This window comes from Xenopus laevis, chromosome 1L (genome assembly GCF_017654675.1).
Source record: "Xenopus laevis strain J_2021 chromosome 1L, Xenopus_laevis_v10.1, whole genome shotgun sequence".
NCBI classification, from domain to species: Eukaryota; Metazoa; Chordata; class Amphibia; order Anura; family Pipidae; genus Xenopus; species Xenopus laevis.
Window position 1 is genome coordinate 9,649,625 of NC_054371.1, and position 20,324 is coordinate 9,669,948.

Here is a 20,324-nt window from a genome sequence, read left to right on the forward strand (position 1 = left end):
AGAAATCTGAGCAGGTAAATACTGTGTGTAAATACCGAGTGCTGCCAGGAGACTGGTTATGGGTGTAGTAACTGCCGCTCACTAATACAGTAACGTATTGTTCATTGCAGCTTTTTTTTTCTTTAACACTTTGAGCTTTGTGTGTTGCATTGTCACCAAATGTCCTGTTTTTCATGGGGCAGTCCCGATTATGACTGTTACTGAAATGTCCCGAAATTTCTCTTTGATCCCCTGCACTGAACAGGTGCACTCAGATACACTTGTAACAATTTAAGATAAGCACAGAAACAATTGTAACAATTTAAGATAAGCAAAGAAACAATTGTAACAATTTAAGATAAGCAAAGAAACAATTGTAACAATTTAAGATAAACAGGTCTCTTGGGAGAACTTCATTAGCAAAACTTTAATAACACATAAAAACCACAGAAATTTGTTCAAACTTTCATAAACTGCCACATTTTGCAACATGAACATGGTAATTAGGAGGTGTGGCCACAAAAACAGGACGTGGTCAAAAAATTTTCACCTGCCAAATCTTTTTGTTCTCTATTTCCAAAATGTTGGGAGGTATGTCAGATACAAAATAGGGCGGAGCTTGTTGCTAGTGATGGGCGAATTTGGGGCGTTTCGCCGAAAACTTCACCAGCTCACATAAAAGGAGTGAAATGGTAAATAAATGAATTAAACACTGTGGTATTGGCTGTGCTGCACCATGTCAGTAATATTATCTGCCCCATTATAATAATATTATTCCTAATACTGAAGTCCTTTCCTTCCACTGGTAGAAAATTATATAATAAACTAAATAATTTATTTGACTACCTTAGAGGAAGGCAGAGGATAGAATGGAAGAACAGAAAAGGTAAGGGTAAGTTCACATAAAATAAAGCCTATTAACTGCACCCTAGCTAGCTGGATTTGTTCTCCCCTGCACTCTGATTCTCTCCTCTTGGGTTGACCATGGGAAAGAGAGCAGCCCAGGAGCAGGAAGCACAGAGAACATGGGGGAGTGTTTTCATGGAGACAAGGGTCCTACAGAAATGTGTGTGCTATTCACAGTAAATACTATAAATACAGATATATATATATTTGTGGTGGCTTTGCTTCCACAGTCAGACACAAGGATGGGATCATTATTTTCAGCAGTTCTTTACAAAACAGGAAATAATGAATCAGATTCAATCTGTCTCTTCGGCTCTTTCTTCCTCCTGTGAGAGACAGAGATAGGGGGATAAGGGTCACTTCGGTCTGGTTCCACCATAAAATGGTTCCTCCTCTGGATTTAACCCCAGCGCTACAAAGAGGCAGAATAGGAAGACAAATAATGACCAATAGCAAAGCTGCCTCGCCATTCCTGAATCCCTGCATTTATTCCCCCCCCCCGGTACTTTGGGAACCAGGGTTCAGAGATATGAACTGTGGGGCAACTGTCAGGGCAATGATGGCTTTGCAGGGCCAAGTTTAATTTAGTGCTACTCGTACAAATTATATTGTTACATAGTCTTAATGTAGAACTACAAGTCCCAGCATGCTGTGTAATCCCGACTGTTCCATATACTTACAGCCACCAAGGAAAAGGCCAAGTGCGAATACCAGAACCAGCGCCAGGCTGAGGAACCCGAGGAACCTAATGGTACAGGATCCCTCCCCGCTGCTGTGCCACAAACTTCCATAGGGAAACAGAGAAACTCCTGATTCATCTGCAGAACAGAACAGACCATAATAATCCTTATTCCTATATGAAGACTCTCATATTAACCACTGAGCTCCTCTTTTCATATCAATCTAGTATACAACATCTTTTCATCAGACCGTCTGTCTGCTCCGTACATTAAACTCTTCTTCCCTGACCATAGGAAAGAGAGCAGCCCAGGAGCAAGAAGTACACAAGATCAGAGCTCTGTAGCTGGGTAAAGATATTGTTACGTGTAGAGACTATAAAACAGGATGTTTTCTATAAGGACACAGTTTATATACAGATATATGTTACTAAATGTTACACTGGCTTAAACAGTGAGACCTCTAGTGGCCAAATCTAAAAACAGCATATTTAGCTAATTAGCTGCTCCATTGCATTTGCCTTATTAGTGGGCCCAACTGAAGGTATTAATGGAAATAGCTGCCAGCCTAATGCAAGAGAGACTTACGAAATAATGTATAAACATGCACCGCAACAATATTTCATATGTATTTGCAAAAATGCCATTAGTTGCCCTTTAAAGTTTAAAGCGTAGAGAGGTTTAGGCTTACAGCTAAGAGTTATAGTTGGGTTAATATCCACTCACCGGGAATTCCGAAGCATTTAACTAGAGGGGCGATGTTTATCGAAGTAAGGATAATGGCAACTGTGAGAAGAACCCAAACCATTGCCCTGAGATCCCCTGAAAGGAAAAAAAGAGAGGCGAGTCAATGGTGCAGATTCCCTGAGACAGACAGACTGGAAACAGATACAACCAACAAGTGCAACATTTTGCCCAAATGAACTGCTCACTGGAGAGGTCACCAAACAGGCAGGTGTCTGATCCATTAGTTGGTCAGATCTGCCTAATCTGACAGTTGGACTCCTAAACAGTTGGCTCAGTGCAGTTCTCACCCCGTTGGGTTTTTAAACCTTCTCAATAGATATCAGACTTATCCCAGACAGATGAAGGTCATCATTTTGGCCCTGTTACCTCCTGACTAGGTTGCCCATGTTCATAGCTAATGTTGCTCCATGTATGGCCAGTTCTAGAGCAATGGTGGCCAGACTTACTTAGTTGAAGTTGCCCTGTAAGGTCCATCCTTTGGTCAGGACTGTTGTTTGGGGAGAGTGAGCCCCCCCCAGCCACTGTCCTAAGCCCCAAGTTTAGGAACCAACTGTCTCCATGGCCCAAGAGAAGGTGGAGCAACAAGTGTTTGCTGTGACAATGGCAATTGCCTGGACCTCTGGGACCTGACTTTTATCACAACCACATTCTTATAAAGTTCTGGTATTAGCAGCACACACATAAAGACTAATGATAACTAACAGCACGGAATAGAATAAATGTTACTAATTACATATCTGGCTTTGGGACAATTCATTACTTACAAGTATAGAGGCAGAAGAATAAGAAGCTGAGCCACACACACCCCAAAGACACGCAGCCGCTGATCTTCATACACTGAGTGCAACATAATGGGGTCCCTCCACCTGCTAGAGAAGGAGAGGCCGTATAGTCAGTTATTGTACAGAGGACACAGCACATTTCTGGTGCAAGAGCTTTAGGCTTTTATTAAAGGGTAACTATAGCCAACAGGTAAAGGTACTTTTTTCAGTGCCAGGACAAAAGCTAAATCAGCCCCCTATCACTCTAACCAGTAGCCTATAATTTAATATTATTATGAACTATTGGGAGCTCTGAGAATGTAGCAGGTTCTACAGGGAGAAGGTCTAACCTGTGTTTTGACTGGTAGAAGATGGAGAGGACCCGAAAGTGGCTGATAAATCTAAAGAAGTTTTTGAGATGCTTGAGAATGAAACGCCATTAAGAAACTTTGTCTGGCCTGTGGATGATAAAACAAGGTTAGAAAACAGGGCAGAGGTTTAATATGAGGATAGTTCTGACTTGGTACTCAGCACAACTGTATAAGTCGAGGTAGGGGGCCTTCAACGGTTGGGACTGCCCCAATAACACTGATGGTGCCCTGGTGGTTTGAATAAAAAAGTTCCCCATTGCAGTTAAATTATGTGTGACATGGGGACATAGTCTGGTGTCTGTATGAGGCTTTTCAGCACCCCTAAACATTGAAGGAGATGCACCTCTGGACTCTGTGTGTTTATTCTGCAACAAAGTCATTTATTGGGCAGTGGAGGGAGTGTCCCATTAGAGAAAAGAGACCACAGGCAATGGAGGAATCTAGGCCTAATTGCACCAGATCAGTAACTCATAGCAACCAATGAGTGATCAGCTTTGATTAGTCTACTGCCAGAAATGGGGTGACTTGGACTGCCCAATGGTATCACCGCTGGCCAAGTTGAGAGTTATTGGCTTGTTTGTTGTCAGGTGCTCAATCACTTATTGGCCCTGGTAAATGACCTGACTTAGAATGAAATCAAAGGTCTCATGAGTGCCCCAATAAATTAGATCCATTATGTTTATATTAAGTTGAATAGATCCTGAACTAAATGATTGGGTGAGACGGACACTAATTGCTCCTAGGTAACCAATTAACAACTCATAATGGGTTTGCTACTGATCAAAACACTCTACTTTTCATGGGTCTCTTTATGATTCTTATTCCACTTCACAAGCTGCTCTTCTATCCTCACTCATGCAGCAATATGCAATGTATTAAATATTCTATTTCCTTTAGTGGTCGGCCAGCCTCCCAAATCTGCAGTAAATCACTAAATACAAAGCAACTGCCTAGTGAGACACCCCCCTGAGCCACAGCACCCACATATTTGGCTTTGCACCCAGAGCCACACTTACCCCCTTGACAGCATCTCCAGAGGGCACTGCTGAGACACAGGAGCGGCTGTACAAGTGACAGAACAGCAAGACAGACAGACAACTGCCACATAATGTCCCCTGGAATATAAGAAGGGAAAGTTTCATTACATTGGAGTCAGAGCACAGGTTCACAGGGATTGGCCTGGGATTCAGGGAGATATAATGAGCATTTGGATTTATCAGCCTGAGGGGGGTCAGTGGTCCCGGGACCTTTAATAAATAACATGCCCCCCAGCTGCCCCCAATCAGACACAAAAAGCATGAGAGCTATTTATCAGTAAATCTATAAAGCGCGGGCATATCCCTTTAGCAGAGAAGAGGCTCTTCAGATAAAACATGGACATATTTCTATTATCCTAACTTGGTATCTAGGAAAGTGAATCCAGTCTCCCCCCAGTACTTAACCATGTACAGGGCTGTGATACAGTTTCATTGCTGAGCTGCTCTCTTTCCCATGGTCAAACAGAAACCTCCCCCTGGGTAAGTGAATCCAATCTCCCTCAGTACTTACCCAAGAACAGAGCTCTGATTCTCTGTACTTCCTGCTCCTGGGCTGCTCTCTTTCCCATGGTCAGACAGGAACCCCCCCCTGGGTAAGTGAATCCAATCTCCCCCAGTACTTACCCAAGAACAGAGCTCTGATTCTCTGTAACATGGTCAGACAGGAACCCCCCCCCCTGGGTAAGTGAATCCAATCTCCCCCAGTACTTACCCAAGAACAGAGATCTGATTCTCTGTACTTCCTGCTCCTGGGCTGCTCTCTTTCCCATGGGCAGACAGGAACCCCCCCCTGGGTAAGTGAATCCAATCTCCCTCAGTACTTACCCAGATACAGAGATCTGATTCTCTGTACTTCCTGCTCCTGGGCTGTTCTCTTTCCCATGGTCAGACAGGAACCTCCCCCTGGGTAAGTGAATCCAATCTCCCCCAGTACTTACCCAAGAACAGAGCTCTGATTCTCTGTACTTCCTGCTCCTGGGATGTTCTCTTTCCCATGGTCAGACAAGACCCTCCCCTTGGGTAAGTGAATTCAGTCTCCCCCAGTACTTCCTCAGGTACAGAGCTCTGATTCTCTCTATTTCCTGCTCCTGGGCTGTTCTCTTTCCCATGGTCAGACAGGAACCTCCCCCTGGGTAAGTGAATCCAATCTCCCCCAGTACTTACCCAGATACAGAGCTCTGATTCTCTGTACTTCCTGCTCCTGGGCTGTTCTCTTTCCCATGGTCAGACAGGAACCTCTCCCTGAGTAAGTGAATTCAGTCTCCCCCAGTACTTTCAGAAGATTGACCCATTTCCTTGATCTCTATGATTTTTATTAGAAAATTAAGACCTACTGATAGAACTTGAGTCACTGGATAGAGACTGGTTTATACTGCCTCTCCTGGCCAATGCAACTGATAACTGCAAGAATCTGTTTAATCTAAACCTCACCCTACTACCTGAACATGGGGAAGAGAGCAGCCCAGGGGCCGGACGTAGCTTAAACCTGCCTTAGTACTGATAGTAGGGGATTCAATTAATTGAACTGGGGGAGATTCTTGTCCCACAATAGGAAAGAGAACAGCCCAGGAGCAGAAAGTGGGAAGAATTGGATTCACTTACCCAGGGAGAGTCTCCTACATGACCATGGTTAATAAAAATACATTTTGGAACAGGAAACTGTGGATGATGCAATTCAGAACCAGTTCCCTTTCACAGATGTTTGTATAACGGGTCTCTATAAAAAGAGAAGTGGATGAATGGGGGGGAGGGTAAAACTGATTTACTAATTGGTCATTTTAAATAAAACTTGGTAGAGCATTGGGATTCAGTACAGACGTGTTAACTGAAAGGGAGGCAGGAGAGTTTGTAGGTGCCTAAATGTCAAAGTACCAGGTACCACCCTGTGTGACTTAGAACATTAGGGGCAGGTTCTCTCTGTATCAGTAGATCTGGTTATTATCATATGAGTTTACAGCTGATCCAACTTACTGGCGGAATATGAAGAGATTTGGAGGGTTTCCTCATGGCCGGGAGAGGTCCCTCTTGGCTCCACAGTCACTGAATTTTTTTCTAAAAAGCAAATGCAAATATTTTTATTGGAAATAAAGTTAATTAAGTCATTTAAGTTCATGCAGTGATTGTGCAGATCTATATATGACAATAGGATTCCTGTTGGGCTTTTTTCCACTGTAAATATCTATTGTTGTAACTTTATAGTTACTAAAGAATCAGTTTGGGGCGGTGACTGGGGCTTGTCCAGTCTGAAGATCAGTTTGGGATGAATGCTATTGGCTGTTTTAGTAATTGTTATTCCACCAATGGAAATGGCAGCATAGTGGCTAGTAGTAATGATTGTCAGCTCTGGGGTCCAATCAAAGGGCTGCATGGAGTTCTTCTGCCCTCCTGTGTGTCTGTTGAACCCTGCGTTATGTATCTATATCTCTATATATCCATTGTGATTATGTAGAAGCTGTAGAGAGAGAACGTTGCTATACAGCAGGACTGTCCAACCAGAGGGCCTCGGGCGAAATTATATTTTTATTCTAGTCCTGCCCTGAGCATATGGTCCATTGTGTAATCAGCAATGGGATCACTCACCTCTTACAATCAGATGAATGAGGACCTGAGTCTTATTTCTCTTCCCATTTATGGCTTGATGGACAGAGTAAGTGTAATTTCCACTGTCACCTTGAGTCAGGTCCCTCAGCAAGAAGCTGCCATTCTCAGGATAGAAGATGAGGCGACCCTTGTAGTGATCAGCAAAGTCAAGTCCATCATGATACGAAGCCAACCATTGATCCCCAAAGGACAGATCAGTTATCATCCTTTCCTTATCAAAGTCACTTCTTTCTCCCAGGAGAACAGAACCTCCTTCTTCCACCAGTGTCTCCTGCACTCTGTCCCCCCGTCCCATAGCTGCAAAGAAACCTTGTGTTTAGTGAAAAGAAGGCAATATCACTATACATAGACACAGGTATCTATATACATATATATATATATAACTATGCAGAATAACTGCTGATAGGTATGCCTTCCCTTTAAACACATATTGAGGTAAATACTAGCAGTCCAACTGGAGGCCCACAGCCCTGCAACTGATTTTTAAGGCTCCAAACTGCTTTATTCACTAAGCTTAAGTGATAGTATCGATACAGATCTGGGTTGGACACCATATCCTCATCTCAGATCTAAAACCAGACTTCAAGCGGTTAAAATAACTGTCCAAGCAAAGCCAATGTGTTAATGAATATCTAGCCTCCACACCCTCCAGCAGGTTCAGGCAGGCCTCTGTGGGAATAATACCTATGACTGGTTGTCAAGGCAGTAGATGATAATAAAGCTAAATTGCTTAATGCACACCTACACCATTGGTACCGTATATACTCGAGCATAAGCCGAGTTTATCAGCCCCCAAAATATGCTGAAAAACTCTACCTCGGCTTATACTCGGGTCAAGCGCAAAAATGGTCGCCGGCGTCTAAGAATATTCGCCGGCACCTAAGAATAGTCACCGGCATCCAAGAATAGTCGCCGGCATCCAAGAATAGTCGCCGGCGTCCAAGAATATTTGCCGGCGTCCAAGAATGGTCGCCGGCATCCAAAAACGAGACGCCGGCACCTCCAATGGGAGCAGAAACCCTCAATTTTTTGATTGAAACTTACCAGAAGCTGCTTCATTTCTCACCCTAGGCTTATACTCGAGTCAATAAGCTTTTTCCCAGTTTTTGGAGGTAAAATTAGGTACCTCGGCTTATACTTGGGACGGCTTATACTCGAGTATATAGAGTATATAATTTAATTGAATATTAAGTGCCAACTATACTAGACCAAGAGGAAAGAGGTCCCTGGCCTGTAGAGCTTGCAATCATTACGTGGGAGACACAAACTAGAAGGGAATTATGACTGTGTGGCACTGCCTCATAAATTCTGAGACTGGGTCACTTGTTCTGCCTGAGATCTAACAGCCAGGCTTTGAGTTTAGTTCGGAAGAGATCAATGGAGAATTCTCATTGGAGAAATTCAGGGAAAAGCAGCAAGAGAGAAAGTTTAATGGTGGGATAGAGCTGTGGAAGTGGGTGGCCTGGCCCTGCAGTGGAGTTGGCCATGATTGCATGGAGGTGCAGAGCCATCATGAGAAGGACCAGTACAGTCTGTACATTATGACATAGTGGAAGACAGGGTACTATATAGTGAATAAAGTACCCCCTCTTGTAAATTATAAGGATATTACAAGTTACCGAGGAGTTTCATGACCATATACGAGGCTGAAGGCCGAGTGTTTTCATACAGGTCATGGAACTCCGAGGTAATTTCTAATATCCTCATATTTTACAACTGGGGGTACTTTATTTATTATAATACACAAATTTCAGTGAGTCATGTGACAGAAATGACATCAGAACTCACTGTTTATAAGGATATAATTTACAGGATATTCATGGCTTTTGTGTATTATATAGTGAATAAAGTACCCCCTCTTGTAAAATATAAGGATATTATAAGTTACCGAGGAGTTTCATGACCATATAAAAACACGAGGCCGAAGGCCGAGTTATACAGGTCATGGAACTCCAAGGTAACTTCTAATATCCTCATATTTTACAACTGGGGGTACTTTATTTATTATAATACACAAATTTCAGTGAGTCATGTGACAGAAATGACATCAGAACTCACCGTTTATAACTGATGACATCAGAACTCACCGTTTATAAGGATATAATTTACAAGATATTCATGGCTTTTGTGTATTATATAAATATAAATACAGTCCTATTTAATTATGAAGGAGACAGAAGAACCAAAGATTACCCCAAGTTTGCTGAGTCTGTAGAGTCCATAGAATGAGAATCAGTAGTTATAGCAGGTTTAAGTGAAATCAGATCAGGTCAGTTTTAGGTGGGATTCAGTATAGTTAGGGGCAGTATGAAAGTCTGAACTGCACAAATGAATGAAAGGCCATATTCAATTCAATGAGAAAAGCCTCACCTCAAGCCTCAATCTGAAGGTTTATCAAGTGAAAACTCAGTTCTAATCAATGGAAAAATCTGAAACTGAATTAGGAAAAAGGGTTTCCTCCAGGGTTTCCAAGCTCAACGTTCAGAACTACAGGGTGAACCCAAATTAAGGGCTGAAGATGTAATGTTAGTATAAGTGCCATGACACACTATTGGGGTTGCAACATAATGGGGTTATGCAATAAAAGGCACTAAGGTTACCCAGGAGCAGTAACGCATAGCAACCAATCAGCAGGAAGTATTTACTGGTCACCTATTTAAAAGCAAACAGCAGCCATCTTTTATCTGTCAGGCTCATTGATGTTGTTGAACTGTCTCTAAATGCCATTGCAAACGAAATAGGTAGAAACTAAATAAAAATAATTGTCTTGCTTTCGAGAAACAAAGTCGTGTTTTGCAGCCTAAGTGATCGTTTTTTTAATTTCGTGGTCCTTTAAGCCAATTTAGCATTGTTGTGTTGTGGGTTTTCTGGGATCGACTTACTGCTTAGGGCGGGGCTCATGTTTGGGAATTTTGTGAACAAAGCAAATATTTTATAAACGTACTTCATTTTAGTAGTCTGAAGCAGAATGGCTTATTTACTTAATTTAAATGTCACAAATGTGTATTTTACAAAAACATATGGTCTTCTTGGGTCACCTTACTTTGTGGGGCCTTTTTATCTTCCAATTTACAATATGCTGATTTCTGGTGTGGTTCTTTGAAAAGGTGCCCTTGTTCTGCCGCACAAGTTAGGAGTCTCCATAAAAAATATACATTTATGGCAGTGCTGTCCAACTTCTATGGTACCGAGGGCCGGAATTTTTCCAATCTACATGGTGGAGGGCCGATAACGGAAGCCAGTGTTAGCCACTCCCTGTTTTTAGACCACACCCACTTTAAACCACACCCATGTTACCGCAAGACCATGTCCACATTAATAGCACACCAAAAAACCAAATGCTTGGTGCTCACTGCAGGGATCAGGGCCGGAACTAGGGGTTGGCAGAGTAGGCGGCTGTCTAGGGCTTGGGTTGGGTCCAATTCTAATCTAACTAAAGAGGAAAGACAAGCATTGAGAGATTTGAATGCATATACCGATATCATCATTCATGCTGCCGATAAAGGTGGTGCGGTGGTTGTCCTCGACCGGCACGCGTACATTACTGAAGCCTTTCGTCAGCTGAATGATGTATCTCGATATAAAAAACTTACTTTTAATCCTACGGAAACCTACAAACGGGAAATAGATTTTTTCCTTGAAGGAGCACTCAGGGACGGCATCATTACTCAAGATATATTTACCACTTTAACCGTACAATGGCCACAAGTTCCTTATATATACTTTCTCCCAAAAATCCACAAATCCACTTCTAAACCACCTGGCAGACCGATTGTGTCTGGATGCGGTTCTGTACTACAGCCTCTGGCAATATATCTTGATGTAATCTGTCAGCCATTGTTTGAATTGTTACATACGTGTTTGTTGGACACAACCGACTTTCTGAATAAATTATTACAGATACAATTACCTAACAGAAAGGTCTTGTTGTGTTCACTGGATGTATGTGACCTTTACTCAACCATCCCACACACAGAAGGCATCGAATGCATACGAAAATTTCTGTCACTTTTGCCCCTAAAGACATATGAAATCAATTTTGCATGTGATGCTTTGGATTTAGTTTTAACACGAAACTATTTTGTTTTCCTAGAACAATTCTTTGTCCAAGGAATGGGCTGTGCAATGGGGGCTAACATGGCGCCTATATATACGAATACGTTCATGTACGAATTTGAAACTAAACATATATTAAATAATCCAAAGTGGAAAGAACGTATTCTGCACTATTGGCGCTATGTGGATGACATCTTTTTAGTGTGGGATGGTAATGTGGAACAATTTGAAACAATGACAAAAGAATTAAACAAGGCACATCAGACAATTAAGTTTACATCTGAATATTCAGAACAAACGCTAGCCTTCTTAGATGTCAATGTTTCAATTGTGGATAACAGTTTAACCACCACTATGCATTACAAACCAACTGATTGTAATACCACTTTACTGCCTAGCAGTTGCCACCCCCCAGGGGTATTCAAAAGTTTACCCTATGGTCAATTTAAGAGGGTTAGAAGAATTACCTCTAATGATAAGCTGTACGATCTGGAATCGGAAAAAATGGTTAGAAAGTTTGTACAACGGGGCTATAGTGGAGGTAACATACAAACAATCAGTCAGGAAATTAAAAAAATCAAACGTGAAGATCTACTTACCAGAAAAGGAAAACAAACAAAAAAAACCACAAATAATAGAGTGACATTTGTGACGAGTTTTGGTACTCTAACCCCATACGTGAAGAGAAGTATACTAAAAAATTGGAAAATCTTGAGGAATGACAAAGAAGTAGGGAAAATCTTTAGAGATACGCCACAATTTTCCTACAGGCGAGGGAAATCAATAGGCCAAACTGTCTCCAAAAAAATTTTAGAAAAACCAAAAACAACTGGCCTGCTAGCACCCTTGAGAATGGGCACCTTTGAGTGCATTAAATGTGCACATTGCACGGGCATTATGAAGGGTGATAGTATAGCACATCCCACCAAAGGAACCCCGATTAAGATTAAAGGCCACTTCACTTGTAATAGTTCTAATGTAATATACCTAATTAAATGCCCATGTGGGCTTCCCTATGTCGGGCAAACGTCAAGGTGTATAAAAACTCGCCTGAATGAGCACAAAAGCAATATAAGAAATTATAATCCCGAAAAAGAAAAATCAAAAAATGGAGACTCAAGTAAATTTACAACAGAGTTATCCGTGGCCAAACATTTTTATTATGCTAAGCATACTGTTGCCCAAATAAGATGGACTATATTAGAACAGATCAAGTTGCCAAGAGGGGGCAATGTTAACAAACAACTACTTCAGAGGGAGGCCTTTTGGATTAACAAAATAGATTCGCTTTCCCCTAGGGGACTTAATGAAAGTTTTGGCCTTAGATGCTTTTTATAGATCTTTTTATATATATTGTATATGACTTTTGTAACATTGTTTTTAATATGTTTTGTAACGTTATACTTTTTCAGATAAGAAAGCAGACTGTGATATTTGATCCGTATAATTTACACACAGATTGACCACTATCTCTTGGGACTTTTTGTTTTGGATAAATACTGAAAGGGTTAATAAGTCACATGATGGATTAATTGCTTGTTTCCGTCTGGGGGTTGAATGTTTAAATTGCACTATGTTCATTGTTTCTGTATTGCACCTGAGGAAGGGGTTGTGTCCCCGAAAGCTTGTGCACTCAATAAATCTGCAAATGACCTAAGGCATTGCCTGCATATTCTGGTGTGCTCTTTCCCACTTTGGATATACATTTGCTGTAACAATTGGCGTGGAAGCAGCCAGGGATACGGATGCACCCAGCAAGAAAGTAAGTGGTGTGCGGCAAAAAAACTTTTTCGGCTGTCTAGGGCCTAGGGCGCCATCATTGATGGGCGCACTTTTTTCAAGCGTTTATTTAATAATTAGTTTCAGTAATCATGGTCACCCAGTTGGGTGGAATCCATCTCCTTCCCCTTCTCCCTCTTGCCGGCAAGTAACATCTCCTTCTGTGCGGCGCAGCGCGACGTGAATACACGCGTCAATGACATCACTGATGTGTTGGGTGACAGAGAGAGGCAGAGAGCTGGGGGGCTGCTTGGTGTGACTCTCACTGCTCTCAGACTTGCACAGTTACACTGAACTCAAGACTTTCTTTCTATTACTGTAAAGTGTGAAGCTTCCTGCTGGCACAGCCACGTACAGATTTGGGGCCATATATTTGCTGTTGCTGCTGGGCGCTGGCACAGGTACATAAATACTTGGGGGCAATATGATGGGATCAGATTTATTTTTGGCTGCTGCTGACACAGGTAAAGATTGGGGGCAATATGATGGCTGCTGGAGGGCTGTATGATGGAGGGCTGCTGAGCTTGCTGGTACAGGTACAGGGGGCAGTAATATAAATAAAAAAGTGTTGTACACCTTCTTGCTCTCTTTATTTAACAACCATCATGGTAAGGAGGGAAATGGTAATGCAGGACAGGGGGGCACTGAGTGAAGCTCTTGTCTAGGGGCCAAACTACCTTGTGTCTGTCCTGGCAGGGATGTCACTCATATGGGAAAAAAGCGAAGTCATATAAGACATAAATCCATATGCCTCCTCCCCTGTGTATAATACAGAACCCCAGCATATGATTAAACACCTTAGGGGCCACTAACAATAATTTTGAATTGCTAACAAACCCCCAGAACAAATACAAAGTATGAGACACACAGGGAGGGAAGACAGAGCAGGAGACAGGGAAAGCTCTAATATGTACTACATACAGTGACACAGGGCTGGGGCCCCATTAGCATTTTGTATAAAGTGTGAACAGGAGAACAATGTGGCAGTTTCAGTCTGGGTCTCAGGTAGAACAGTACAGGGGCTTTAGGATATAAACAATAGAGGGGTCTCAGGTAGAACAGTACAGGGGCTTTAGGATATAAACAATAGAGGGGTCTCAGGTAGAACAGTACAGGGGCTTTAGGGTATAAACAATAGAGGGGTCTCAGGTAGAACAGTACAGGGGCTTTAGGATATAAACAATAGAGGGGTCTCAGGTAGAACAGTACAGGGGCTTTAGGGTATAAACAATAGAGGGGTCTCAGGTAGAACAGTACAGGGGCTTTAGGATATAAACAATAGAGGGGTCTCAGGTAGAACAGTACAGGGGCTTTAGGATAGAAACAATAGAGGGGTCTCAGGTAGAACAGTACAGGGGCTTTAGGATATAAACAATAGAGGGGTCTCAGGTAGAACAGTACAGGGGCTTTAGGATATAAACAATAGAGGGGTCTCAGGTAGAACAGTACAGGGGCTTTAGGATATAAACAATAGAGGGGTCTCAGGTAGAACAGTACAGGGGCTTTAGGGTATAAACAATAGAGGGGTCTCAGGTAGAACAGTACAGGGGCTTTAGGATATAAACAATAGAGGGGTCTCAGGTAGAACAGTACAGGGGCTTTAGGATAGAAACAATAGAGGGGTCTCAGGTAGAACAGTACAGGGGCTTTAGGGTATAAACAATAGAGGGGTCTCAGGTAGAACAGTACAGGGGCTTTAGGATAGAAACAATAGAGGGGTCTCAGGTAGAACAGTACAGGGGCTTTAGGATAGAAACAATAGAGGTGTCTCAGGTAGAACAGTACAGGGGCTTTAGGATATAAACAATAGAGGGGTCTCAGGTAGAACAGTACAGGGGCTTTAGGGTATAAACAATAGAGGGGTCTCAGGTAGAACAGTACAGGGGCTTTAGGATATAAACAATAGAGGGGTCTCAGGTAGAACAGTACAGGGGCTTTAGGGTATAAACAATAGAGGGGTCTCAGGTAGAACAGTACAGGGGCTTTAGGATATAAACAATAGAGGGGTCTCAGGTAGAACAGTACAGGGGCTTTAGGATATAAACAATAGAGGGGTCTCAGGTAGAACAGTACAGGGGCTTTAGGATAGAAACAATAGAGGGGTCTCAGGTAGAACAGTACAGGGGCTTTAGGATAGAAACAATAGAGGGGTCTCAGGTAGAACAGTACAGGGGCTTTAGGATATAAACAATAGAGGTGTCTCAGGTAGAACAGTACAGGGGCTTTAGGATATAAACAATAGAGGGGTCTCAGGTAGAACAGTACAGGGGCTTTAGGGTATAAACAATAGAGGGGTCTCAGGTAGAACAGTACAGGGGCTTTAGGATATAAACAATAGAGGGGTCTCAGGTAGAACAGTACAGGGGCTTTAGGATATAAACAATAGAGGTGTCTCAGGTAGAACAGTACAGGGGCTTTAGGATATAAACAATAGAGGGGTCTCAGGTAGAACAGTACAGGGGCTTTAGGGTATAAACAATAGAGGGGTCTCAGGTAGAACAGTACAGGGGCTTTAGGATATAAACAATAGAGGGGTCTCAGGTAGAACAGTACAGGGGCTTTAGGATATAAACAATAGAGGGGTCTCAGGTAGAACAGTACAGGGGCTTTAGGATATAAACAATAGAGGTGTCTCAGGTAGAACAGTACAGGGGCTTTAGGGTATAAACAATAGAGGGGTCTCAGGTAGAACAGTACAGGGGCTTTAGGATATAAACAATAGAGGGGTCTCAGGTAGAACAGTACAGGGGCTTTAGGATATAAACAATAGAGGGGTCTCAGGTAGAACAGTACAGGGGTTTTAGGATATAAACAATAGAGGGGTCTCAGGTAGAACAGTACAGGGGCTTTAGGGTATAAACAATAGAGGGGTCTCAGGTAGAACAGTACAGGGGCTTTAGGATATAAACAATAGAGGTGTCACAAGTGTGAACAATTCGGGGGATTAGTCTGAATTTGAGGTTTAGACAATGCAGGGGCCAGTTAATCTCTGTAGTGATACCTTTTAAATGTTACATATGGTAAAGAGACACAGCAGGCAGACTTTGATGTCGAGGGCCACATGAGGGGGGTCGGCCCGCGGGCCGCCAGTTGGACAGCCCTGATTTATGGTATTGGTGTGATCAGGAGAGACGGACCTTTATAACTTAGATTGAAAAAGCACAAAGTGTCTGAAAATTGCTTGGCAGTTGGTGTGAGTGTTTGTAACTGTCAGTCACTGATAGGAAAACCATTGTAGATAGCGTTTATCAGGCAATTCAGGCCACACCTTAGAAAAACAGAACAAGTTACAAGGAAGTGTCCCACAGAGTAATACAAAGCGCAATGTTGTGAGCAACAAGGAGGATTTGTACAGAAACTCAAGCTAAAAGGTAGGTCATTTCGGCTCATTTTCTCAGTCTTATGGCTAATGAAATTTCTGGGAATCCTGGGAATTTTGTGAAGCAAAGGACCTCCTGCTTTTCTGTCTCAGCAATGGTCAGACAGCATGGGAGCGATTTAGAAGCACATTGGACAGTTTGTGTTTGGACAGACAGGAGCCACATCAGGGGCCCCGTGAGAAGGAACTACAGAGAAGAAGCTGGAATTCTGCCCCCCACTAAGCTGAGCTGAATGGATTTTATTGGCCAACACAGGAGAACTGAGGATCTATCAGAGAATTCACTGAAGACATGAGTTTGTTCATAGATCAGTGAATATTGGGGCCATTTCATGGCACTTACCTTGGAACATTTCTCAGGTTTTTGGAGGGAGGTGGGGGGGGGTAAATCCATACGGACTGTACTGAAGGATTACAGGGGGGGATATGGAAAAATGGGGCTCAGGGTGAAAACTCTGACTTTTTATATTAGTTTAAGCGATAGTCAACTGAGTTAATCACTGGATGGAAGAACAGAAGGAAAAAAACACCAAAAGCCTGAAATAAAGCAAAGTGAGAGGAAGCACTTGGACAAGAAAAGAACAAATCTCCTCGGCTCACAAACACCATGAGAGCAATACTCCCCCTACAGTCTGTAATCACTCCCTCCAGATAATTGGGCGTCATTATGGATCTGAAAGGCCGAGCTTTTCTTGCTGACTCAACCCAGAAATTCCTGTTCCACTGAGCATGCAATGATATTATACAAATTAAGGCCAAAACACACACCATTATAAATATATCCCTTATGTATGTAATTTATTTCACTTAGATTGCAAGCTGTGTGGCACAGGGCCTCATTCTCAGCACCTCGTGTTTCTCAGCACATGGCACTTTATCTCTGCACTTGACACATTCCTTACTGCCTGCTGTTCCCCGGCCCCAAATCAGATCTTATCTTGAACTACCCATGGGGCAATTAAAGACTAAATATATATCTTTGATTCTGCATAAATAATTGCTTACAATTTAGGCAGAGCTTTGGTCCTCATTTTTAAAAAAAAATGCAGGTGGACAGAGCCATTGCCAGTAAATGGCTGCCCCGAGTGAGGAAAGTGACTGCTCCCCATCCCGACTCAAGTGTTAATAAAACTCACACATGTACAACCTCCCTCACTATCACTTACTTGTTAGCAGGAGCAGCAGTAGGAAGAAGTAGAAGGTCTTCATAGTCCTGCAGGGCTTTGCCAGGGAAGCCGGTGACCGTTCAGGTGACTGCCTCAACGTGTGTCTCAATGCGCGTGTCAGAAATACTTTTATGTCGTTTGTGATGAGTCATTTCCTGATCCAATATGTGCATTCCAATACAGTGGCCCGTGTCTTATCTATATTTACTTTCTACTGGATATTTATGTTTTGGATGTTTTTTTATATTTACACTTTTTTATATTAGTGTTTACTAGGCTGGGGCAGCAGAATAATATATAATAGTATAAAGAATGACTAGGGTGACCATGATCCCTTGCCATATTTTATAAATGTTTAGTGAAACACATGTCTATGGGTTATATTATGGATTATATTATATAGGGGGGTCCCTAGAAGCTATACAACCTCTGGTATAGCTTTTAGGGACCCCCTTGTAACTAACTGGATGGATAATGAAAGAACAACATATTAGACGTATCAATGAAGCAATCATGCAGGGTTTTTATATAAGCCGTATACACTGGAGACCATGGTCTTGGAAATTGGATGGGAACTTTTGCAATGGTCATCCTGAAATGGGGTCAGTCTGGATGGGTACCTTAAGTGAAAATATGGGTGATCATTGTCCCCATAAATGTTTAGTGAAACACATTGCTATAGGATATACTATTGTGCTTGATCCTTAACTGGATCTGCCACAATAGTTACTCTGGGGAACATATTCATTATACAACATTCCATCCACAGAATGCGAAAAAATCCACGTTGTTTTTTTTAATATAAAATCTGAATTTTTAGTGGAAAACATAAACTTTAATTTTTTTGTGACATGCATTATACCCCGAGGATGGAAAAAGTCTGAATCTGAAAATCTGGCATCTCAGAACGACCGAGGTTGTATTGTCAATGGGAGAGATCCCTATCCTATTTGAAAATTTCTGTGGTCTGCTCTGGAATTTCGGACTTTTCAGGCAAAAATCAGAAAAATTTGAGGTTTTTGGGAAAAAGCCAAAAAAAAACCAAAGATTCAGATTTTCGCTCAATTTTCTCATGCTTTTTTTAAATAAGATCCAATCATGGATTCTAGTTTGGTTGGACTTTTTTCATTAAAAAAATCTGAAAAAATTGCAATTAGTCATGATCCCATCACGTGAGTCATCCATTTTATAGCACAGGCTTTTCCGGAATCGGGTTCCACAGACACCATTGCTGCAGGCAATGTTTTTTAAAGGGGTTGTTCACCTTTGAGTTTAATTTTAGTATGATGTAGAGAAGGATATTGTGAGACAATTTGCAATTGGTTTTCATTTTTTATTATTTGTGGTTTTTGAGTTATTTAGCTTTTTATTCAGCAGGTCTCCAGTTTGCACTTTCAGCCATCTGGTTGCTAGGGTCCAAATTCCCCTAGCAACCATGCATTGATTTGAATAAGAGACTGGAATATGAATAGGAGAGGCCTGAATAGAAAGAGGAGTAATAAAAAGTAGCAATAACAGTAACTAGAGGTTTTATCTTTGAGCCCCCACCCTGTAATACCAATGTAATTCCGCAGCTACTCCAAATTAAAGGTGTAGGCATAAACTCAGTGGTGTAGTTAGAAGGCTTTATTTATTTAATACACCAATTTTGATTTTTATCCATATTTGTGAAATGTTTAGCAAAAATAACACAATCATTTTTTGCCAATACTTTCCAAAGTCATTGCAAATGTAAAAAAAATTAAAAATAAAAATCTCACTCAACTCCTGCAGACCTCCTATGGAAGCTTGTTTTTTACCTATGGAAGTGTTTTGTATGCTTTCAAAACCGTTAATTGCTTTTTGAGGTTTTTTTTGTAATTTGTAATTTGTAATCATGTTTTTCATTGAACTATCACAGATTTTTAACTATCTCTGAAGGTTTCATAAATATGATAAGTGCTATTGAGTTTAATTGAGTGATTTTTTTATGAAAATCTGACTCAATAACAGTTTTTTCTCGATTACGTACATATTTACAAAAGAGAACAACAGAATCAGAAAAACTTGATTGCATTAAATTGCACAAAAAAACTCAGTCACACTAAAATCACATTCTATTATTGATTTTCAATTTGAAAATTGATTTAATATTGAAACTACTATTTGACTTAGCTGCAGAAAATTTTAATTTGAGTTATCTTCATTTGATCACAAGCACAGTTGAGTAAAACTCAACTTGCTGTGAAGGGATTGAATTGTAGGAAAAAGCAGATTTAAGGGGCAGATTTACTAAGGGTCGAATTTCGAAGTTAAAAAAACTTTGAAATTCGACCCTCGAATTGAAATCCTTTGACTTCGAATATCGAAGTTGAAGGATTTTTAGCGTATTCGATCGATCGAACGAACGATCAAATAGAAATCGTTCGATCAAAAGATTAAATAGTTCTAATCGAATTATTTGAATGATTTTTAGCGATTGATCGAAGGATTTCTATTCAATCAAAAAAACCTTAGAAAAGTGCTGTGGAAGGTCCCCATAGGCTAACATTGCAGTTTGGTAGCTTTAATTTGGCGAAGTATGAAGTCGAAGGTTTTTTTTAAAAGACAGTACTTCGATTATCGAATGGAAGAATATTCGAACAAGTAAATTCAAAGTCGTAGTATCCTATTCGATGGTCGAAGTATTCAAAAAATTGCTTCGAAAATTCAAACTTTTTTAACTTCGAAAATTCACTTGAGCTTAGTAAATCTGCCCCTAAAAGTTAGTCTGAATTGAAAAGATTGCTTGGGATTACATTTTCTTTGATGGCCCACACTTACACTTAGGGGCCTATTTATTAAACCTCAAATTTTTCTGGTCGAGTTTTTAAAGGGGAAAACTCA

General features: G+C 41.3%; 1 protein-coding gene across 2 annotated transcripts; it reads right to left on the minus strand.

Moving 5' to 3' along the window:
- Nucleotides 1-503: 503 nt before the first annotated feature.
- LOC121401548 lies at nt 504-18,091 on the minus strand. Of its 2 annotated transcripts, none has more exons than XM_041586753.1 (9): nt 17,460-18,091; nt 7,059-7,376; nt 6,450-6,530; nt 4,458-4,556; nt 3,421-3,528; nt 3,074-3,178; nt 2,289-2,384; nt 1,566-1,703; nt 504-1,211 (listed from the first exon to the last, which is right to left on the minus strand). In XM_041586753.1, coding segments are annotated over exons 1-9 (990 nt in total). In that variant the 5' UTR covers nt 17,503-18,091; the 3' UTR covers nt 504-1,209. The 2 variants fall into 2 exon arrangements, with proteins under 2 accessions (XP_041442687.1, XP_041442679.1); XM_041586745.1 differs by having other exon boundaries at nt 1,208-1,297.
- Between the last annotated feature and the right edge of the window lie 2,233 nt (nt 18,092-20,324).

Coding starts and splice junctions, on each gene's coding strand:
- LOC121401548 (XM_041586745.1), bottom strand. CDS start 17,502: ATGAAGACCTTCTACTTCTTCCTACTGCTGCTCCTGCTAACAA. Junction 3,179..3,420: donor TTCTACCAGTCAAAACACAG/GTTAGACCTTCT, acceptor CTCCTTCTCTAG/CAGGTGGAGGGACCCCATTA. Junction 2,385..3,073: donor ATTCTTCTGCCTCTATACTT/GTAAGTAATGAA, acceptor TTTTCCTTTCAG/GGGATCTCAGGGCAATGGTT.